Source organism: Aotus nancymaae, unplaced genomic scaffold (assembly GCF_030222135.1).
Source record: "Aotus nancymaae isolate 86718 unplaced genomic scaffold, 86718_ANA_hifiasm-v0.15.2.pri h1tg000018l, whole genome shotgun sequence".
In the NCBI taxonomy this organism is placed as follows: Eukaryota; Metazoa; Chordata; class Mammalia; order Primates; family Aotidae; genus Aotus; species Aotus nancymaae.
The window spans coordinates 1,640,648-1,663,405 of NW_026988430.1; the positions used below are offsets into that span (position 1 = coordinate 1,640,648).

Genomic DNA, 22,758 nt, shown 5'->3' on the forward strand with positions numbered 1-22,758 from the left:
ACTGCCCTCATGGTGTGCCTCAGTATGGGCTGCTTCCAACACTAAGGAGCTGTTCCCATTAAAATGAGATAGAGGCCGGGCGCGGTGGCTCAAGCCTGTAATCCTAGCACTTTGGGAGGCCGAGGCGGGTGGATCACGAGGTCAAGAGATCGAGACCATCCTGGTCAACATGGTGAAACCCCGTCTCTACTAAAAATACAAAAAATTAGCTGGGCATGGTGGCGCGTGCCTGTAATCCCAGCTACTCAGGAGGCTGAGGCAGGAGAATTGCTTGAACCCGGGAGGCGGAGGTTGCGGTGAGCCGAGCTCGCGCCATTGCACTCCAGCCTGGGTAACAAGAGCGAAACTCCGTCTCAAAAAAAAAAAAAAAAAAAAAGATAGATAGGCCAGGCACCATGGCTCATGCCTGTAATCCCAGCACTTTGGGAGTTGGAGGTGGGTGGATCACTTGAGGTCAAGAGTTCAAGACCAGCCTGGCCAACGTGGCGAAACCCCATCTCTACTAAAAATACAAAAATTAGCTGGGGGTCGTGGCAGGCACTTGTAATCCCAGCTACTTGGGAGGCTGAGGCAGGAGGTTGCAGTGAGTTGAGGTTGTGCCACTGACTCCAGCCTGGGCGACAGGTGAGACTTCATCTCAAGAAGAAAAAAGTGCTGAGCTGCTCTCTTTCTGCTGTTTTTTGACAGTCTTGCTGTCACCCAGGCTAGAGCACAGTGGCATGAGCTTGCCTTGCTGCAGTTTCTACCTCCTGGGTTCAAGCGGTTCTCTTTCCTCAGCCTCCCGAAGTAGCTGGAATTCAGGTGTGCACCACCATGCCCAGCTAATTTTTGTATTTTTAGTAGAGATGGGATTTTACCATGTTGGCCAGGCTGGTCTTGAAACTCCTGGCCTCAAGTGATCCGCCCACCTCCCAAAGTGCTGAGATGACAGCTGTGAACGTTCTGCTTAGCCTGAGCTGCTCTTGATCTTCAAGAAAAAAAAAAAAGCCGCCTTCAGTATTGCTTTAACATGATGACTGACTAGAGCTTTGTTTTCATGGACTAAAAATTCTCCATGAATTGCTGTGACTTGGCTGGCGGTGTTGCCTCAGCGCCCCTGCTGCGGTTGCCCTCACATGCCGGGAGGCAGTATGTCTTCAGTGCTCCCCTCACACATGCTTTCTTTGCTTCCACAGTCGTCACTGCGGTCGTCTTCTTTGCCATAAATGCTCGACCAAGGAGATTCCTATCATCAAGTTTGATCTGAACAAGCCTGTGAGAGTTTGCAACATTTGCTTTGATGTGCTGACTCTGGGTGGGGTCTCTTAGTGAGCCCCCGGAGCGTCCAGGCCACGTTCTTGGTCACCTCCCCAGCAGCTGCTGTGCTCACCAGCCTGACTCCCCCCAGAGCAGGAGCTGGGTCGTCTTCCTGCGGCAATAGACCGGAACATTTAAGGACCATGGTGTGATAGATCCCTTTTCCAGTGATTCCATATGATTGTCAGTGTGTGTGTGTCAGACTGTGATCAGTTTCACTAGGTGTCTCACTAATTGGACCAGGCCATTGAGCCTAAGTGGTTAATGTGATTAGGAATTAGACCCCTCCCCATTCTGCTAGCAACATACAAGGACACTTGGAAAAGCGTTTTCCATTCCAGTAGCTTGGTGTCCATCCCAGAGCATTCATGAAGTCTTCCCGCCTGGGCTGGCTGAGGCAGCAGAGCCTCACAGAGTAGGAAGCTGGCTGCTTAATGAGCTGGTTTCACTCTAGGGTAAGTGGCTGTGGACTTTTCTGCACAGTGTTTTCATAAAGATAATAGGATCCTCTTGCCCTGAAGTCTTTTTTTCTTTTTAAGCTAAGCTGTTTTTAGTGAGCTACACCTTTTAAAGAGGTGAAATCTTTCTTAACAGGGTTCAAAGATGAGAGCTGAAAAATCGTGGCCTTACCAACTGAAAGCTTTACAGTGTTCATGCTATGCAGGTGTCAGGGGTGCAGCCGGCTGCTTGACACCTCGTGGCAGCGTCTCATTCTCTCGTCTTGCTGCGTCCTGTGTGGAGTCCTAGTCCCTCTGCCGCTGGAGAGTGGTGGAGGAAGCGCACTTTGTGCTGTCCTTTTATAGAGCTGCATTATCGGTGATCCCAATGTAAAAATCCCCGTTCAGAAATACCCTCACACATCCTTGCATCAGTGATTTGAATGATCAGCTTTGACTGGACCTCAGCTCACACTAATCTTTAAGGAAAAACTCTGTAGTGTCTTTTAGAGCAAAAGATTCATCCAGGCTGAGTGATGAGGTGGGGATCAATATGACTTCAGCCCCAAGGGTGTCTCCAGCCTCAGGCCGGCAGGTCCTATGTCCTTGACGCAAATGCTTCTTGCCGAAATCCTCCCTCGTGATGCTGCGAGTGCTGTTGACCCCAGTTCCGTGTAGCTTGCCCTGCCCTGTAAAGGGCCAGCAGCTGAGGGCCACGGCCACATGTGCGCCACCCCATTTTGGAAGTCGCTGGCTTGTGTGCTGGGTGAGGCCACCAGAACTGGCTGGGTCTTAGTCGCTGCTAGTCCATCTATTAACCATGAGCTGTTAAACTTCTCTTTTGAAGGTTTGGCCAGTTTCTAAAAAACGCACATTTAAAGAGAAACATCTACCACAGCTTTAAAACAAAACAACTCTGAGGTGAACGCTGTGTATATACTCAGAGATTGAGTCGCAGTCATACATACTGATCCTCTCAGACATTTAATAACCACTACCTTTTTGCATTAATGAAGTTTGAATATGTGTTTTTAAAGTAACTAAATATTTTTTGCAACATCATTTGTTTCTTTTCTGGGTAGTATGTCCTCTGTGTTGCTGTAGATTTATACATTCTGTTGCCTAAATGTGTGTAAAATGAGCTGATAAACTGGAGTGCTACTTTAAAAAACATTTCTGTGATTTATAAGATATATATGCTTTCTATGTTAATATAAGCTTGTGCACAATGTTTAAAAGAAAAAAATTAATTAGAAGAGTCCCCTGTCCTCCAGTCTGACATGTTTCATAGAGAATTTTTAATGGAAAAACTCTGCCAGTCTTGGCAAACATTTGACCACCTGAGGTGTGTGGTCAGTTTCCATTTTCTATTGCCTGAAAAGGGCCATAAAGAAGCCGGCAGGCAGGGCTTAGGTAGCTTGGTTACCTGAGTTAGGAAGATAATCATGGTTCGGATATGAATTGAAGTGGCTGGTACATCGATACGTTCTTTAAATGTTCAGTATGGAAAAGGAACCTGGAGGTCAGTCAGGGGTGAGGCTGATTGTTCTGCCCATGCCCTACCTTACCAATTTGAGTAACAATCTTGCCTGGAATTGCACTTAAAATCTTAAGATCATGTTTCAAATACGTTGATTAGAGTTTCTGTTTCTTCCCTGAGTCCAGGGATAGCAATGGTACTGAGCAGCTGCGGACTGGGAGAACTTTTTTTTTTGAGACAGAGACTCCCTCTGTCATCATCAGGCGCCATGCTGGAGTGCAGTGGCACAATCTCAGCTCACTGCAACCTCTGCCTCCCGGATTCAAGCAATTCTCCTGCCTCAGCCTCCCGAGTAGCTGGGACTAACAGGTGCACGCCACCACGCCCAGCTAATTTTTGTATTTTTAGTAGAGACGGGGTTTCACCATGTTGGCCAGGATGGTCTCGACCTCTTGACCTGGTGATCCACCTGCCTCGGCCTCCAAAAGTGCTGGGATTACAGGCATGAGCCACCACGCCCAGCCAGAATGTCTTTTAGTCCTCTTACCCACTGGCTGCAGGGGGCATCCATGTGGATACAGGAAAAGCTTAGGAAGCCCCTGACTGCACAGATGCTGCCATAGCTGCCCTGGCCGGGACCAGGCATGCTTCCAGTCCTTCCTGTCTCTCCCTGCTGCCAACAGTTGAATATAGAACTGCCTGGCTGTTGTTAAATTTTCAACATAGCTTAAGCACTAGTAGCCAAAACTTACTTTTAATTCATTCAGAAAGTTCCTACTTAAATAAATGAGTAGAGCAGGAAAAGAAACTTGACCGAAACATGATTTGTTGCAATAGTCAACGTCGTCATGCTGAGTTTGCTCTTGAACTGCCCTTGCTCATTGCCAGATTTATCATCCAGTGTATTCTTAACAGTCTTTTGTTGTTGTTTTTAAGACAAAGGTACAAACCACGTGCTATATATAAATCAAATGGCTTAAACTAATTTGCTATGATCTTCTAACACCGAAATTTCCCATAAACTTAAGTGCCTACACTTAGGACGTTTGAACGTTCAGTCATCTTTTTAGTGGCGTCTCACTGAATGATGTATTAGAACATGTGTGCTGTGTCAACCCCAATTACTGATTTAGTTGAGGCTGGATTAGACTGCTCAGTTCACCTGCCATGTTCTCTCCAAGGAGTGGGGTCTACGTGACCTTGAGTCCTCTACCTCAGAGCCCTGAGTCATCTCTGGCCACCCCGTTCCATGCCCTCATTCGTGTCCCTGTGTGGAGCTCAGCGTGTGTGTGGTTTCACCACTCCTCCCGTCCATGTCCCACACCTGCCATACTGAACTATGACTGCACTAATCTTGTCCATAGGCATGGAGTGGAGGGAACATGTTGGGAAAAGCGAGGGCCTTCACCTCCATCTAGTTTTCCTTTATCTGGAGAAAAAAACTCTTTGAACTGTGTAATGCTTAGCCCTGAAAGTCAAGCCGTCTTCCCAGGTGACAGCAGCTTGAACAAGTAAGGGTCACACCTCCATGACAGACAGTTGCTTCCCTTGGGACAAGTCCCAGAACTAGCTGAAGTACCAAACCTTCCCACTTCCAGCCTGGGAGCAGAGGAAGCAGGGGCACAGCTTGCCAGCGGGACTCGGAAGCCACCTTCTCACTCTGTGGAAGTAATTTAGTGAAGAGGTGACTGATAAGATACTAACCCTGAAATTCCCAGAAGTTACAGATGCCTTAAAGACTTTCTTTGGAAGATCATTGCCTGTACAATTCCTTTTTCGTGTGGCATAAATAATATAGTAACCTGTTACAACTAATATTGCTTTTCTGCAGCTAGGGAGTCTTGAGTTGGGACTGCTCGACTTGATGACTTGCCCTTTTTGGCAGATGTGCGGAGCTGGCTGTTACCACGACATCCCCATGACCCCAGAGGAGGGGCCGTAGCTGGGCAGAACCTGCAGGCACACATTCGGTCAGTCACCTAGGCTTCCAGCCCATTTGGGGCAGTGCTCAGTGTGGGGTGACGGTGTCATATAGGACCATGGCGCTTATCAGCATTGTTTCTTTGGGGTCTGTGTAATGGAATGTATTTTTCAAATACTGATATTTGCATTTTCTGTAACAATTCCTTACAATAAAACGAAGTAAAATTGTGCATTTAAAGTGGAAACTTTAATATTTGTAGTTACTTCTAATGCAGAAGTACCAATTAAAACAAATTTTAAAAAACTCCTGACGTGAATAAATTTCTTACCAGCCACCCTCTAGGAAAGTCCCAATTCCAACATTTTTCAGGAACATGCTGTTGACAGCAGCCAGAAAGCTCTTTTATGTATTTTTAATTAATGTTTTTAAGTATCAGTCAGTTTTTGGGTTTCAGGTGGTGTTTGGTTACATGAGTAGGTTCGTTCGTCGTGATGGCTGAGATTTTGGTGCACCCATCACCTGAGCACTGTACACTGTCATTTTTTATCCCTCACCCCCCAGCCCTTTCCCGAGTCCCCAAAGTCCACTGTATCATTCTTAGGTGTTTTATGTCCTCATGGCTTAGCTCCCCAAAAGTAGTTATTTAAACACAGTGAGTAGCTGCCTGAGCTTAGTGGGCTCTTGGCCCAGATTGCGGCTCATGGCAGGTACCATAAGGTAACTGTGAAAAAGCAGTTGTCACTAAGCAGACTCCTGAAGCCGGCCACGTTTGTCCTGGAGCCTACATTCAGGGTTCTTGCATCAGAGATAGGTGCCCTCCAGGCACAGCCAGAGTGCACCTGGCTGGAATGACTAATGCTCCTTTGCTTAGTTCATTTTTTTGAAGGATCAGAACTACTCGGGGCCAGGCCCTCATTATCCCTGCATTCCTACCGCAAGAACAGCCTCTGGCAGCTCTAATTGGGTTGACTCCACCAGACTATACTCCCCCTGAGGTCAGGAACCTTGCTCCTCCAACCCCCAACCTTAACATGATGCCTGGCACATAGTAGGTGCTTGGTAAGTTACCTGCTGAGTAACTAAGGAGTACTAAATCAGGGGCAGAGTAGTTTCCAGTTAGCCCAGAGTTGGGGGCTACTTCGGTTAAGAGAAGTCTCAGCACTGAGCTCAGGGACTGCCTAGAATGCAGAAGAAAATCCTAATTTCAGCTCTTCTCCTTTCTGCACACTTAGAGAAATACGAGAGAAATACAGAGGCGTGAAAATGGCACCAAATAAGGTGCCAAGAGCTTGGAGTTCTGGGCTCAGCTCCATGCTCAGTGACCTTCAGTTCTATGTGCCTTTGTTACCTTATCTCCAAAACGCTCCTTGGCTCATACCTGTAATCCCAGCACTTTGGGAGGCCGAGGTGGGCAGACTGAGCCCAGGAGTTCGAGACCAGCCTGGGCAACATGATGACACTCCATCTCTACAAAAATAAAAAACTAGGCATGCTAGCACATGCCCATAGTCCCAGGAGGCTGAAGTTGGAAAATCTTTTTGAGCCCAGGAGGTCGAGGCCTCATGAGCTATGATCACGCCACTGCACTCTAGCCTGGGCAACAGAATGAGACCCTGTCTCAAAAAAAAAAAAAAAGAAAACTGCACGCACTTTCCACATGCTAGGTGCAGTGGATATATAGGGGTACGGTGCTGAGTCACATGGACATAGGGGTAAGGCGCTGAGTCATGTTAATATAGGGATACATTGCAGAGTCACATGGATATACGGGTAAGGCGCTGAGTCGCATGGATATAGGGGTACAGTGCTAAGTCATGATATAGGTATATGTTGCAGTCACATGGATATAGGGGTAAGGTGCTGAGTCATGTTGACAGGGGTATGGCGCTGAGTCATTTTGATATAGGGGTACGTTGCAGAGTCGTGGATATAGGGGTACGGAGCCAAATCACATGGATATAGGAGTATGGAGCTGACACGTGGATATAGAGGTAAGGCGGTGAGTCAGGCTGATACAGGGCTATGGTGCTGAGTCATGTTGATATAGAGGTTTGGAGCTGAGTCACATGGATATAGGGGTGCAGTTATGAGTCATGTTGATATAGGGGTACGGAGCTGAGTCGTGGATATAGGGGTAAGGTGCTGAGTCATACTGATTGATAGAGGGATACATTGCAGAGTCACGTGGATATAGGGGTACGGTGCTGAGTCACATGGATATAGGGGTAAGGTGCTGAGTCATGTTGACATGGGGGTACGGCACTGAGTTACGTTGATATAGGGATACGTTGCAGAGTCACGTGGATATAGAGGTAAGGTGCTGAGTCACATTGATATAGGGGTACAGTGCTGAGTCATGTTGATATAGGGGTACGGCACTGACTCACGTTGATATAGGGGTTTGGAGCTTAGTCACATGGATATAGGGGTAAGGCGCTGAGTCATGTTGCTATAGGGGTATGGAGCTGAGTCATGGGGATATAGGGTACGGTGCTGAGTCACATTGGGGCTCTGTCCTCAGAATGAGATCCAGTGCAAGAGGCTGGCAGGAAGTTCATCGTTAAGAGCCCACTGTGGTATGAGCACAGTGCCATAGGAGCCAAGGAAAATGCCTCTGTGCTAGGCCAACAGTTAATGAAGGCTCCCAAGAGGGGCCTGAATGAACTGAATATTGAAGAAATATAGGGTGGATTAATTCAACGGAGGAAGATGTGTCATTCCAGGCAAAAGAAAGCTTGTGTGAAGACACTGCAGGCATAACGCAGTGAGAGGCTGGAGAGGAGGTGCACGGGGAGGAGACGGGAAAGGTACGGGTCTAAGAGGAGAGGCCACAGAAGGGCCTCCTGTGCCCCGCAGCAGAGGAGTGGCACTGAGTCCTTATAGATAAGGGGAGCCCCTGAGGAGGCGCAAATGGGGGATGCCCTGATCATCACTAAGAAAGACAGGCCTCGTGTGGTGGCTCATGCCTGTAATCCCAGCACTGTGGGAGGCCAAGGCAGGCGGATCATGAGGTCAGGAGTTTGAGATCAGCCTAACCAACATAGTGAAACCCCATCTCTACTAAAAATACAAAAAATTAGGTGTAATTGCGCACGCCTGTAATCCCAGCTACTTGGGAGGCTGAGGCAGGAGAGTCACTTGAACCTGGGAGGCGGAGGTTGCAGTGAGCCGGGATCGCACCACTGCACTCCAGGCTGGGGAAAAGAGCGAAACTCCACCTGGGGTCGGGGGGAGGTGTCTCATAGCGGTGTGGAGTAGGGACTGAAGGGAGGGAGCAGTCAGGCTCCTCAGTAATCCGAGTGAGAAGTGACAGCCTAAGCCAGAGGAGGAGTACTGGGGACAGGTAAGAGGGAAGGAAGAGGAGCGAATTCGGGAAGCACAGCCGCCAGGACCTGCAGGCGGGCTAGGAGGAGGGAGGGAGGGTAGAGTGTGGGCGGCTGCTAGGATTCTGACTTGGTGTGACTGAGTGTAGCTGCTGGTGCCCCTCACCCTGAAAACTAGAAGCAGCATGGGAGGGAAGATGGAATACTCTGGAAATCTGCCTGGGGCAGAGATGCAGGTTTGATACTGGATTTGGAGAGAAGCCAATGGGAAGGGGTTTGTGGAGGTAAAACAAGGTTCTCAAGGCAACTAAGAAGGAAGGGGTGGAGGGACAAAGGGAGCAGGACAAAGGCCAGCGAGGGTTTCGTGAAGGACAAAGCTTAGGTAGGAGCTGGATGTGACCATGGAATGTGCCAATGCAGAATCTGTCCTGACTGTTAGAGCAATTGGGGCTAAAAAGCAAAGCTAGTAAGTAAAAGCCCAAACCGTGGAGGTGAGGGAGTGTTTATTTATGACGTGGGAGGAGTGAGCGGTTTCATGCGTACTTGGGGAAGATCCAGGAGGTGGGGAGAGGGGAAAGGTACAAGAGGGGCAGGCGAGGAAGACGGGGGTGGGGAGGGGGCAGACGAAAGGAGCCATGAACCAGAGCCCAAGTGGAAGGAACAGCTGTGACCACAAGGGCAGTGAGCAGCAGGTCTCTGGTGAAGGGGAGGAGGCAGCCTCTATTTTCTAGTCTGTGAATCTGGATGTGATCTGGTGAAATGAATGATGGAGAGAAGGGAGGCAGTGGAGAGGGGAGGAAGGCTAGAGGATGCCTCGGGTGAGACTGCGAGCGGCAAGGGAGTCAGGCGAAGCTCTGAGGGTGATGAGCAGAGGCCATGGCACGGCAGTGGTCCCGGCCTCCACTTGTCTGTGAAGTGGGAACACGCCTTGCCCCATCTACCTTAGCAGGCAGTCAAGAGGTAAGAGGTGTGACGCCTGTCAAGTCTAGGGCATCGCAGATGACCCTGGACACACACACACTGCATGAGCGGAAGCCCAGCCACCTGAAGTCTGCAGCCTTGCCCAAAGTTTAATGTCATGCTAACCAGTTACCTTGTCAGAGCTGGGAAACCACCTTTTGCTCAAAATGCAGACCTCTGCCTTTGAAAACACACTACACCTGATTTTAAGTCCTTAAAGGAGAGAAAATGCCTCTGCTTTAAATTGCTGCTTTGCTCAGAGACATCTGGATTTGCTTTTTCCATGTAAGCAAAAGCTTTTCCAGTTCCAGAATCAACAATCCTAAGTGATTATTGCCTCCTACTGTATTGGCCCAGCTATGATCAGCTCAGCAGGCTTTTGGGTATAAATTCAAGTTGAAATTCAGTTGATAATAGCCGTGCCCACTGGTATCTGCGGGCTCTGAGGAAGATGACCAGTGGGTGGAGGGGAGTCGTGGTGAGCCGCTGACCAGTACTAGGCAGATGGCTGGGCTGTCCCTCGGGTCCCACAGCACTGAGCCAAGGTGAGGGGCGAGAGTCACATTTGCCGAATACAGCCAGAGCCCTTCCACACCCTCCTGTTTCATGCCGGGGGCCATCCCAGGGCACACTTGTGTCAAGGGCCTGCTCAAGTTCTCAGCAGAGCTCTGTGTGTCAGCCACATGAAAGGCTCCACTTAGAGCGGGAAGGAGCACGTGACGGCAAGAGGTGGGCAGCCCGTGTATTCCGCCAAGTGTGGGTGGTCCAAGTCCCCACGATTTCTGTGTGTCGGGCTGTCCAGCATCTGGTCACTAGGGGGACCAGTCGTTCTCACACACACGCAGCGGGGCTCCTTTGCACCTGGCTTATACAGCTTCCTGGGAACACCAGTCCAGTCTCTGCTCACACCTCCGCTACGGACAGATGGAAAGAAGACTTCTTAAATGTGAGAACTCATGAGTCTCTGGGCAGGGGAGAGCAGGAAGCAGTCAGCCAGGCCGTGTGAAAAGCAGAAGCCCACGGGCGTGTCTCCCAAGGCAGTGGGCCACGGCATTCAGCCCGAGCCTTCGTGCTCTCTCCTAACTTCCTCCAGCTTGCCCAGGCCATGGGCAGAGTCCACGGCTCCTTTCGCTGCTCCCCAGCCCTGCCCTGCCCGTCCTAGGAGACAGTACCACGTGCCTGTACTGCTGCTAGCAGCTGGGAAAAGTTCCCCACTGGCCAGCGAGCTTCTCAGAATCAGGGTCTGGGTGTGACTTCCTCCTTCCCCTCTACAACCCAGCACTGGCCAGTGTCTTCACGTTCTTCTCTGGGGCACTTGGGTGGGGGTGGGCAACTGGCCAGTGCACCCTGGCCACCTGAGTCGGCCTTCTCTGGGAAGCCCTTGGCACAGGGTGTAGCTGCAAGCTGGCCTGTCCCCGACAGGTCCAGTCCTTGATGGCGCCAGGCTTCAGACATGGAGGACTCAGCTCTGGCCTAACATCACCTGAGCAACCTCCTTCCTCGGGCAGAGGGACCTAGCTCATCTCAGGGTTCTTGGTTCAGTCTCTAATGGACTCAGGCCTTGAAAAAGGAAAATGAGGTTCTTGGAACTGATGCCTCATACAGGTTCCAGTGCCTGCGAGCAGACGGACTACTGTCAGAGAAACTGCCAGCCAGTGAGAAACACCCGACTTCTAGCTTACCAAGAATAAGGCCGTGACCAAAATGCCTCCCCTTCCACCCAGCCTCCATGCCATCCTCGGTGGCCTGACTCCACGCCTGGCCCTGCCTTTGGCGCTTGTTCCTCCCAGTCTAATGAGGGACACATGCGAGTGAACAGAAAGGAACAAGCTGAGCTGAGGCACAGGGACGGGCCCTCCATTCCCCAGGGCGGCTCTGGAGGGTTCTGTGGGAAGGCAGAGCCTGAACTCCTCAGTCATGAAAGCAAGAAGGGCTTCAGCAGGCAGCGGGGACGGAAAAGGAGGCAGGCCCCAGAGGTGCAGAGTCGAGCATCTGAACGCACACAGGCCTCCTGGAGTCTCCTCTGGAGGACCGGTGCTCTCTGGGCCACCTGCACTCGGGCCTGGGTCACAGGAAGGTCCCCCCGTATCTTAGCTTTTCTCTGTGAAGTGAGCAGGCCAGGATCTCACAGTCCCTCGCCTCTTTCCTGAGATGGTGACATTGGAGAAGCCGTCTCTTCAAAGCTAGTGGCCAGGAAAGAAGGGGCTTTCCTCCCTGTACCTTTGCCCTTGCTCCCCTCACTTAAGGCTGAGAAGTGCAAATCTGCAGTGTTTTTGTTGCTGCTGTTGTGACTGTTTTTTTGTTATGTTGCCCAGGCTGGACTCCAGCTCCTGAACTCAAGCAATCTGCCTGCCTTGGTCTCCCAAGTAGCCAGGACCACAGGTGTGCCACCACGCCCAGCTCGCCTTGTTTTGAAGACAGCGGCAGAAGCCATCCCTGCGCGTGCCGTCCCCACCTCCTCTCCCCTCCCTCCTGTCGACAGCCATGATTTGTGCTGTCAAACAGGAAACCAAACCCAGGGACGGCTGAACAGGCCAGAGAAAGCAAAAAATCGGGCTTGTGCTTTCTCATTCCTGGGCCAAGGTGGCGTCAGCAGGATCTCTGGAGAATTTGGAAAAAATAAAAATGCCCAGGCCTCAGGTCTAAGTCTCGACCCTAATATTCTCATCCTGTTGACTGGAATGAGGTCTGACCAGCCGTCATTTCTGCCGTTCCCTAGATCAAATATGCAGCCGAAGTTGGGAATGATTATCAGAATTTTGAAAAAGTTCCACGGGTTAACCATCCAGTCCCTGAATTCACTGAGTAATGTAGACAGGATGACCCAGAAGGTGGGTTTGAAACAGAGGCAGAAAGAACAGAGGGGAGCATGCTTACCTCTTCTGGGAACACCAGAGCCGGCTGCCCCTGGCTGAGCTCCACTCCGCATTGCATGGCGGGAACGTCTGCTTCTCTTCCAGCTCCTGCTGGTTTGCCTCCAAGCCTTTGGTGATCACGGCTTCCGCCTGGGTCAGTGCCGGGGTAGGCAGCCCATCCTGTCCATAGAACCGTCCTACCACCCTTCCTGTGAAGACAGCAAGGCAGACGTCAGAGTAACAGTGAGAATGAGGCGTGAGCAGACACTCAGCTGCTGAGGCAGGATGGGAAAGCACACGTTCCCAGGGTTTCCAGCTTCAGGCCTGCAGGTGCGCATTTATTAAGAATAAATAATAAATTTATTCTTTATATGGCATACCCGCCTCTCAACACCCTACGAGGCCGCACACAACAGCAACCCTGTTCTAGCTGTGGAGTCCTTTAGTACAGAAATCACCCGATCTTTCTCACTTCCAGACAACAGTTCCCTGAGGGTGGAACCATGTGTGGGTTCATTTACCGATGCTTCATCGAGCCTGGAACACACGGTGAGGATTCAATGAATGTTTGATGAATGAAGGGCGTATTGGCTAACATTTAAATGGTTATTAAAATAGAGATGGGGTCTCACTCTGCTGACCAGGCTGGTCTCTAATTCCAAGTGATCCTCCCACCTCAGCCTCTCGAAGTGCTGGATTACAGGCAGGAGTGCCACGCCCAGGCAGGCTGACATTTCTGCAGCTCCATTCCCCTAGCAACAAATTATTCTGCTTTTTACAGGTCGTTTATTAACTCAGTCTCTGGCAGTACACTGGAACTTTACCAAACAATAATCCTCCCAACAAACCTGAGAGGAATCACTGCTTTGTTATTCCTTATGTGCAGGAGAGAGACTGGAGGTTAAAAACCTTGGGGTGGTCTACAAAGCTAGTAAATGAATCCGGCTCCAAGCCTATGCTCTCCCCTCGGGGATGTGACTGAGTAAAAGCTGGCTTTCCTTTAAAATGCCCATCAGAATGTTTTCTTATAGATGAGTCTCGCTGTACTGCCCAAGCTGGAGTGCGGTGGCTACTCACAGGCATGGTCATGGCTCATTACAGCCTTGAACTTCTGGGCTCAAGCAATCCTCCTACCTCAGCTTCTGGAGCAGATGGGGCTACAGATGTAAGCCACACTGTGCCTGGCTGTAAAATGCCCATCAGCATTGGTAAAAGTCTAAGCTACGGTGGCAGCCAGCAGGTGGTCCACCAGCCTAGAGGCCAGAACGAAAAATACATGAGTTCTCTCGGTGCAGGGCTCTAATGTGCCCCAGTCCTGAGGTGCAAACGGCCTTCAGAGGCATCACCTGCCACAGACGAGGGCAGCAGAAAGGAAGCACTTCAGGGAAGTGCCACCGAGGAGGTGGCAGCCCCTAAGGACTAGCTGCAACTTTGATTCTAGTGGCACGTATGTTCAGCATATCCGAGATTCAGCACATGCTCTCGAGCCCAACGCCCTCCCTGACCTTCCCAAACCCATGTCGCCTCTGGCCTGTTACTGGGGGTTAGGAGCCTTGGCGCTGACTCCTCCTCCTCAGCATCCACACACACACTCCCTTCCCTGCCGTCTGACTCATCAGAGAATCCTGTCTGTCCTTCCTCTGAACAGATCCTGATTCTGTTCACTCCTTTCCATTTCCACCGCCACCACCCTCCTCCAAACCACGACGGTGGCAGTGGCCTCCCAGCTGCTCTCTCTGCCTCAGCTCACGCCCTCCTAGAGCTCTCTGTCCATCAAACAACTGGGAAATCTTTTAAAAACATGAATCATAGCTGGGTACAGTGGCTCATGCCTGTAATCCCAGCACTTTGCGGGGGCCGAGGTGGGCAGATCACAAGGTCAAGAGTTCGAGACCAGCCTGGCCAACATGGAGAAACCCCATCTCTACTAAAAATACAAAAATTAGCCAGGCATGGTGACACATGTCTGTAATCCCAGTTACTCAGGAGGCTGAGGCAAGAGAATCACTTGTACTCAGGAAGTGGAGGTTGCAGTGAGCTGAGATCGTGCCACTGCATTCCAGCCTGGGCAACAAGAGATCAATAAAACCCCAAAAAGACATGAATCAAACATGTCCCACAGAGAGAAGAGTAGTAGTGAGTCATACCACGTCACTCCTATGTCTGATTAAAACCCTCCAATGGCTTCTTAAAGCGTACAGACAAAATGCAAGTTTCTCACCAAGGCCTCTAAGGTCCTGTGCCCATTTCACTTACTTGCTTCTTCAGCCTCTTACCAAGCCGCTTCCCCCTCGTTCACTGTGGGCTCCAGCTCACGGGCTTCCTTTCTATTTCTTGGCCACGCCTCCACCCCCCGCCCCGTCTTGTCCAGCCCCGTATGCTGCCTCCTGCTCACCTGCCTGGTCTCAGCTTCACAGTCATCCTCTTCAGAAGCCACTCCCAAGCATCTGCTCTAGCGGTGCTCAACTCCCAGACATGCACCACCTCACAGTTTCATGCATGGTCCCATCTGGAGCTGTTCAATCTGTTTACCTGTTTATGATATGCCTCTCTCTACTAGTGAGGCCCAGTACTCAAAACAGCTTAGCGCCAGGTGTGGTGGCTCACAACTGTAACCCCAGCACTTTGGGAAGCTGAGGTGGGTGAATCACTTAAGGTCAGTTCGAGACCTGGTCAACATGGTGAAACCCGTCTCTACTAAAAATACAAAAATTAGCTGGGCGTGGTGGCGCACGCCTATAATCCCAGCTACCCAGGAGGCTGAAGCAGGACAATTGCTTGAACCCAGGAGGTGGAGGTTGCAGTGGGCCGAGACCGTGCCACTGCACTCAAGGCTGGGTGACTGAGCAAGACTCAATCTCAAAAAATATATAAATACAGGTCGGGCGTGGTGGCTCACACTTGTAATCCCAGCACTTTGAGAGGCTGAGACAGGTGGATCACGAGGTCAAGAGATCAAGACCATCCTGGCCTATGCAGTGAAACCCTCTACTAAAAACACAAAAAATGAGCCGGGCATGGTGGCGCGTGCCTGTAGTCCCAGCCACTGGGGAGGCTGAGGCAGGATCACCTGAACCTGGGAGGCAGAGGCTGCAGTGAGCTGAGATTGCACCACTGCACTTTTATTTATATTTATATATAAATAAAACAACTTAGCGCAGAACATTCATTTTAAATACTTGTTAGATGAATAAAGGAAGGGATCAGGGCCCGAGTCACAGGCCTCCAGTTTATGAGTTGGCCTGGCACAGAACTTCCCACTACGGAGTTTAGGATGTCTGTGTTCCATGGTGACAAGCCGGTCTTGGTGAGTTTTCCACATGAGACCCAAAGCCAGGACAGCAGTAGCAGAGGAACAGAGGAGTTCTACAAGCTGTGTCATGAGAACGGCAGTCACCCCTGGCTGTGTCTCTGAGCCAGTCCTGTGTCCACAGCAGAACCAAGGCCATCTTGCTTTCCCTTGAGGCCTGGCCATGTGGCTGCTAAGATGGCTTCCCAGCTGTCCTCACTTCAGCATGTGCCTTTACAATAAACCATCCCCTGAGGGCTTCTGGTGACCTAAAGAGCCTAACATGGCCCCTATCCTACAGAATCAGCTAACGGGCAGGAACTGTACTCAGCTCACCCCTGGTCCCCCCCGAGGATAGAAACCGTAACTTCTGAATAGCAGGTATTCAATAAGATCCCAACATCAAGGAAAATCCTGAGGCATTTCCCACCGCATGCCCCACCCCATCCTCACACATGACACATCATCGCAACAAGATCAGTTCACCTGTCACACCAAGCACACCAGGAACCTTCAAGTGTGCTCTCAAATCTTAGATCAAGTATTTGGCCTGGCATTCCTTGCCCATTTATGAGACTATATTCTTTTTGAGACAAGGTCTCAGTCCGTCACTCAGGCTGCAGTGCAGTGATGTAATCTCAGCTTGTTGGTACCTCTGCCTTCCGGGTTCAAGTGATTCCTGTGCTTCAGCCTCCCAAGTAGCCAGGACTACCGGCGTGTGCCGCCACGCTCAGCTAATTTCTTTTATTTTTAGTAGAGACATGGTTTTGCCACGTTGGCCAGGCTGGTCTTAAACTCCTGACCTCAAGTGATCCGACCACCTCAGCCTCCCAGAGTGCTGGGATTACAGGCATGAGCCACCATGCCTGGCCTGGCCTCCATGCTTTTTCTTCTTTTTTTTTTTTTTTTGAGACAGAGTTTCGCTCGGCTGCCCAGGCTGGAGTGCAGTGACACGATCTTGGCTCACTGCAACCTCTGCCTCCCGGGTTCAAGCGATTCTCCCATCTCAGCCTCTGTGTTAGCTGGGATTACAGGCGCCCACCATCATGCCCAGCTAATTTTTGTATTTTTAGTAGACAGGGTTTCCCCATGTTGACCAGGCTGGTCTTGAATTCCTGACCTCAAGTGATCCACCTGCCTTGGCCTCCAGAAGTGTTAGGATTACAGGCGGGAGCCACTGCAACCAGCTCTTATTCTTCTCTATTGGGTTTTCTTTTCTTTATTAACCCAGTAATGTTTCAACCTTGGATTGGCAACTTCACTGGGAAAGGGAAGAACCGAGCCCTCTGAAGCGCAGGTGAGTAGAGGCCAGTGCCTTCGATGGCAGGCAGGGTTGTGGTCTCAAGAATGCTCTTGGGCAGACTGAGAGAAAATGAAGAAAGGCAGAGGCCCACAACGGATGGACACAAGCTTTGGATGTTATGAAGAAGCCTCGACTAACTGGATGTGGAGGGAGCAGAGGTGTTAATAAAAACGCCAAGGTTCTCAGAAAAGGCAACTCAAGCAGGAACGACAGAAGCAGAAATTCAGAGGCATTAAGGAAAGAATTCTTCCCAGCTAGACCTAGTTCGATGAAGTGACGATGGTTTTTCCTCAGGAGGTCAGTCATGTCCAAGTAGGACTCCAGTGAGAGGTGAGGGCTGCAGACGGATGGGAGAAAGGGTGACAAACATCCCAGCTGTGGGTGCTTGTGAAGAAATCTAGTGTTTAGTGTCTTTCGTTGTTGGTTTTCTTTTCTTTTCTTTTTTTTTTTGTTGAGACAGAGTCTTGCTCTGTTGCCCAGGCTGGAGTGCAATGGTGCCATCTCAGCTCACTGCAACCTCTACCTGCCTCCTGGGTTCAAGTGATTCTCCTGCCTCGGCCTCCTGAATAGCTGGGATTACAGGTGCACACTACCACACCCAGCTAATTTTTGTATTTTTAGTAGAGACGGGGTGTCACCATGTTGGCCAGGCTGGTCTCGAACTCCTGACCTCAAGTGATCCACCTGCCTCGGCCTCCCCAAGTCCTGGGATTCAGGTGTGAGCCACTGCGCCGGGCCTAGTGCCAGTGTCTTTAACACTCTGGTTTAGGACACAGTTCAGTGTCTTCTCACTGGAGAAATGAGTCCCTCATGTACCCGCAGTAAGTAGCAAGTGCAGGACCCTCCACAGAGGTCTGATGAGCATACCTCCCACGTGGGAAACAGCTTACTCAGGAAGCTGCTCTCTTCCCAGAGGACCAAATAAAAGGGGACTTGTCGAAACATACATTTAGGCTTCACGCCTTCCTGGCTGCATGCTGAAGCCAGCTGCACAGAGCACAGTGAGACAGGGAAGCTGCCCTTCCAGAGCTGGTTGCTGAAGGATGGTGCAAGCAACCACTGACCGCAGTGCATCCAGGCCAAAGCACACAGCTCAGCAACCCTCTCCATGGCCAGGAGTGCAGGAAACAGGTGCCTGTGCATCTCCTTCTGGACGGCTCAGCCCTGTGCTAACAACCTGAATTTAAAGTAAAAAAAAATCCATGGCTGTTTTCCAGATTTTAACCTTGAGCCCAATCCCTAAAAAAATCTCAGGCCCCTAAAAACATTCCAAGAGAATCACATGACACGTATAAACTGTGGACTACTTACCAACACATACATAATTCTTCTCATAGAATGAAAGCCAACTTTGAAGTGTCAGCATCTCAGAGAATGACAAGTCAGATATATCATCCACAAGGCCTGCTTCAGAGTAGTCCCCGGTCACAAATGCTCTGGATGCATCTCGGCCTGTAGGAGAGAACGTTCCATCAGATCCAGTTGTAAATGACTGACACTATACAAACTCAAGACTCCGGTTTCTTTTTTTTGAGACAGTGTCTTACTCTGTCACCCAGGCTGGAGTGCAGTGGCACAATCTTGGCTCACTGCAACCTTGGTCTCCTGGGTTCAAGTGATTCTCCTGCCTCAGCCTCCCCAGTAGCTGGGATTACAAGCACCTGCCACCACACCCAGCTCATTTTTTTTTTTGAGATGGACTCTCACTCTGTCTCCCAGGCTGGAATGCAGTGTCACAATCTTGGCTCACTGCAATTTCCGCCTCCCGAGTTCAAGCAATTCTCTGCCTCAGCCTCCGAGTAGCTAGGATTACAGGCACTGCCACCACGTCTGGCTAATTTTCCTATTTTTAGTAAAGACGAGGTTTCACCATTTTGGCCTAGCTGGTCTTGAACTCCTGACCTCGTGATCCACCTGCCTCAGTCTCCCAAAGTGCTGGGATTACAGGTGTGAGCCACTATGCCTGGCCTTGTTTTTTATTTTTTTCAGTAAAGACAGGGTTTCACCATGGTGGCCAGGCTGTTCCAGAACTCAGGCGATCCGCCCAGCTCAGCCTCCCAAAGTGCTGGGATTACAGGTATGAGCCACTGCACCCAGCAAGAATGTTTTCTGAGGAACATCTCTTGACAACCCCTACTCCCTATCCCCAGGGAAAGGGGGCCCCCACCCCCTGCTCTGTGGCAGATGCTCCTGGACCTTGGACACACACCTCTTTGGCATTGGTCACATTTATTTACCTTCAGTAACATTTAACACAGCTGACCACCTCCCTTGGCTTCCACGACATATCTGATTTTCCTCCTATCTCTCCAGCCTCTCACTGTCTACCAGCCTTAGCGGTCCATTACCGTCCACACCCTCTCACCTGACAATCTCATCCACACTTGTGGTTTCAAAGCCCACCTACAGGCAAAGATAGCCACATCTGCATCTTTAGCTCAGATGTCTCCCAAGGCCCACACCTGTATATCTAACACCACTTAGTGTCTTACAGACATCACAAGATCAAAATGTTCACACACTGGGCATGGAGGCTCATGCTCATAAGCCCAGCTTCTCAAGAGGCTGAGTAAGAAGGACTGCTTAAGCACAGGGGTTTGAGCTATGACCATGCCACTGCACTTCAGCCTGGGTGAGGGGTTGAGAGCCCATCTCTCTTAAAAAAAAAAAAGCAGGGGAGAGGCTGGGTGTGGTCACTCATGCCTCTAATCCCACCACTTCCCAGCACTCTGGGAGGCCAAGGTGGGCAGATTACCTGAGGTCAGGAGTTCGAGACCAGCCTGGCCAATATGGCAAAACCCTGTCTCTACTAAAAATACAAAAATTACCCAGACGTGGTGGCTGTAATCTCAGCTATTCAGGAGGTTGAGGCGAGAATAGCCTGAACCTGGTAGGTGGAGTTTGCAGTGAGCCAAGATAGCGCTATTGCACTCCAGCCTGAGCAGCAGAGCAAGACTCCAACTCAAAAAAAAAAAAAAAAAAGGCTGGGTGCAGTGGCTCACACCTGTAATCCCAACACTTTGGGAGGCCCCGGTGGGTGGATCACTTCAGCTCAGGAGTTCAAGACCAGCCTGGCCAATATGGCGCAAACCCACCTCTACAAATACAAAAATGAGCTGGATGTGGTGGTGTGCACCTATGGTCCCAGCTACTTGAGAGGCTGACGTAGGAGTATCGTTTGACCTGGGAGGCGGAGGTCATGCCACTGCACACCAGCCTGGGCAACAGAGGCAGACCCTGTCTCAAAACAAAAACGATGACTACAAACCCCACTGAATTGTATACTTTTTTTTTTTTTTTTAGTGATGGGCGGGGGGGGTCTCTCCATGTTGGCCAGGCTGATCTCGAACTCCTAACCTCAGGTGATCCGCCCACCTCGGCCTCCCAAAGTGCTGGGATTACAGGCATGAGCCACTGTGCCTGGCCTGAATTGTATACTTTAAAAGGGCTTTACATCATGTGAATTGCATCTCAATGAAAAACAAAATATTGAATGAATGAATGAGTAAGTGAACATAACTACTTCCCAACTAGCCTGTATGGGCAATGGGAAGCATGTTACAGACATCTTGGATTCCACGGCCCCTGACACTAAGGAAGGCAGTGGTAAATAAAGATGGGGAATGAATACCAGGAACACAGGAACTCAGCAGACAGCAGAGCACAGTGAAAAATAAAAAGCACTCCAGAAACTGAAGGTTTTATGCCCACACTTGTGCATACATCCAACGCAGCGCAACAAGGAGTACCTTCAACTGGCAGCTGCAAAACACCTTGATTCCAGTCCCAGCTCTGCTTCTAACTCACTGTGCAGCCCTGGGTAAGTCCCTTCCCCTGCTGGACTATCTCAGGGGCTTAGCGAGACCAACTGGACTTCATTCCTTTTCTGTCAGCCCTTCTATTTCTGAAGTATTCCCTAGAAAGAGGGAAGTGGCTTGTATTTCAGTGCTAGAAGCAGCTTCCCAATTCCCCTAAGATAATGAGAAGCGGAAAATACTAATTTAATATCAGCCTAGCAGCTGATCTTGGGCTTGCCCTCCATTTTTTTTTTCCTTTTTAAATCTGGGAGGGAATCAGTCCCCCTGGCTGGCAAGACAATAGCTGTAAAAAAGCACTAGGCTGGTGGTCCGAGTCCATGTTTTGTCAGTACTCAGGGGTGAGGGCCTTAGGCAAATCACACCCTTTAATCCCCTCGGCTGTACAACAGGGACACCAGCACAAACTTACTTTGACAAATGTTCTTTGAGGTCTAATACATGCACAGCTTTGTTCTACGTATGAAGGACTGTAAAGGTGACTGGAGCCCTTACCTGTGCCTTAACCTCAATCTTTTCTAAGAAAGACAAACAGGTGCATCTGTACTAGAAGCAAGAATGACTCAGACCAAATGTACTGTACGGGCCATAAAGGAATAAAGTACTAATACATGCTGACAAACCATGGATGAACCGTGAAAACACTATGCTAAGGGGTGGGGGTAAGAAAGATTACTTTGGATCCGGGCATAAGGAAGAGACGGGTGGAATCAGTAAGGAAACAGCAAGGGTAGGGGCAGAATCTCATTTATCTGTGCCCTGAGAGCACCCACAAGTCTGGGACAAAGCCCGTATCCTCGGGCTTCCGACGGTGGATAATGGGTAACGAGACAGAACACACGTTTCTTCAACAGTCACGCAGGGCGGTGGTGAATGACAGAGCTGGCCATAGTCCCGACCGAGCCACAGAGACAAGAAGGACGGTGCAGCTCAGTCCCGCCCGCCGCGCGGGTTCAATGGATGAGGGGTGGGGGGCAAGATACATGAATAATGAATGAACGAACGACGCGCAGGTGGCTACTGGCTCGCGCCGGCGGAGGGAAAGGCCTGAGTAGCGTCGCCAATACCTGCGAAGCCGCTATAGTGGGACCCAGGCTCGTAGTGCCTCCGGCCGGAGGACACATCGTAGACACGGCCGAGCAACGCCAAGTAGAGGCCCGGGTCCCCAGGGCCGCCGCGGTAGCGGGACAGCTCCTCCGGTATGAAAAGGCGAAAGCCAGCGCGGGGACCCCACCAGCCCGTAAGCCGTGCTGCCATCACCGCTGCTGCGGCTACGGCCAGGGCCAGCAAAACCCCGCGGCCTCCGAGCCTCAGCATCTGAACAACCGCACCCGCAGCGCACTTCCGAAGTTGCCGCCTCTCGGTCCAAAACTAAGATGGCGGAGACGCCGACCGTGACGTCATCGGCGCGCTCCCTCTCTCTCGGTCTGTGTTCCTCTGTCTCTGGCGAAAAGCTCACTGTCTGACTCCGACTTTTTCCTCGTACTTCTTTTTTTTTAAACAGAATTTTCGCTTTTGTCGCCCAGGCTAGAGTACAGTGGCCCAATCTGGGCTCACTGCCACCTCCGCCTCCTGGGTTCAAGCGATTCTCCTGCTGGGATTGCAGGCACCCGCCACTACGCCCGCCCAGTTTTTTGTATTTAGTAGAGACAGGGTTTCACCACGTTGGTCAGGCTGGTCTGGAACTCTCGACCTCTGGTGACCCACTCCCCTCCCAAACTGCTAAGATTACAAGCGTGAGCCACGGCGCCCAGCCCTTCTCGTACTTCTTGGCTTACAGACTGTCTGCCGAAACAAAGATGGCGGCAGCGGAGGCTGCAGAATGACGTAGACGTTGAGACACACTCGTCCTCTGGGAAATCCAGGTTGCACTCTTTGCTGCCGCCTAGCTGTCGTGAGCTGCTAGAGACCGCCTACCTACGTGACGGCTTCTTTGCGACAGCAGTCCTCGCTTGACGGCCAGGAAGCCGGAAGCCGCAGCCGCAGCCGCAGCCGCGGTCTCCTGCCAGTCCCCGCCCGCCGGCTGCTGTAGGAGGTTGACAGGTCGAGGCGGGGAGGCGGCAGCGGCTGCAGAGC

The 22,758-nt window shown here is 50.8% G+C and overlaps 2 protein-coding genes across 6 annotated transcripts in view; one reads left to right on the top strand and one right to left on the bottom strand.

Annotated features, from left to right (window-relative positions):
* The window catches only part of ANKFY1 (ankyrin repeat and FYVE domain containing 1), a 90,987-nt gene extending 84,209 nt beyond the window's left edge, over nt 1-6,778 (top strand). For both annotated transcript variants that reach the window (XM_064378069.1, XM_064378070.1), the window contains exon 25: nt 1,176-6,778. In XM_064378069.1, the coding sequence (XP_064234139.1) occupies nt 1,176-1,308 (133 nt within the window). In that variant the 3' untranslated portion in view covers nt 1,309-6,778. The remainder of the gene's footprint in view (nt 1-1,175) is intronic.
* Nucleotides 5,362-22,520, bottom strand: LOC105714410 (neuferricin). 4 transcript variants are annotated; one of them, XM_012448373.3, is made up of 4 exons: nt 22,461-22,520; nt 18,179-18,319; nt 12,298-12,484; nt 5,362-10,334 (listed from the first exon to the last, which is right to left on the bottom strand). In XM_012448373.3, the coding sequence occupies exons 2-4, from the start codon at nt 18,231-18,233 to the stop codon at nt 10,118-10,120; spliced, it is 459 nt and encodes a 152-aa protein (XP_012303796.1). In that variant the 5' UTR covers nt 18,234-18,319; nt 22,461-22,520; the 3' UTR covers nt 5,362-10,117. The 4 variants fall into 4 exon arrangements, with proteins under 4 accessions (XP_012303796.1, XP_012303792.1, XP_012303794.1 ...); XM_012448369.3 differs by having other exon boundaries at nt 21,750-22,516; XM_012448371.2 differs by having other exon boundaries at nt 22,449-22,513.
* Nucleotides 22,521-22,758: the final 238 nt, after the last annotated feature.

Coding starts and splice junctions, on each gene's coding strand:
- LOC105714410 (XM_012448369.3), bottom strand. CDS start 21,999: ATGCTGAGGCTCGGAGGCCGCGGGGTTTTGCTGGCCCTGGCCGTAGCC. Junction 18,320..21,749: donor CCACTATAGCGGCTTCGCAG/GTATTGGCGACG, acceptor TCTCTCCTACAG/GCCGAGATGCATCCAGAGCA. Junction 12,485..18,178: donor GAAGAATTATGTATGTGTTG/GTAAGTAGTCCA, acceptor CTGTCTTCACAG/GAAGGGTGGTAGGACGGTTC.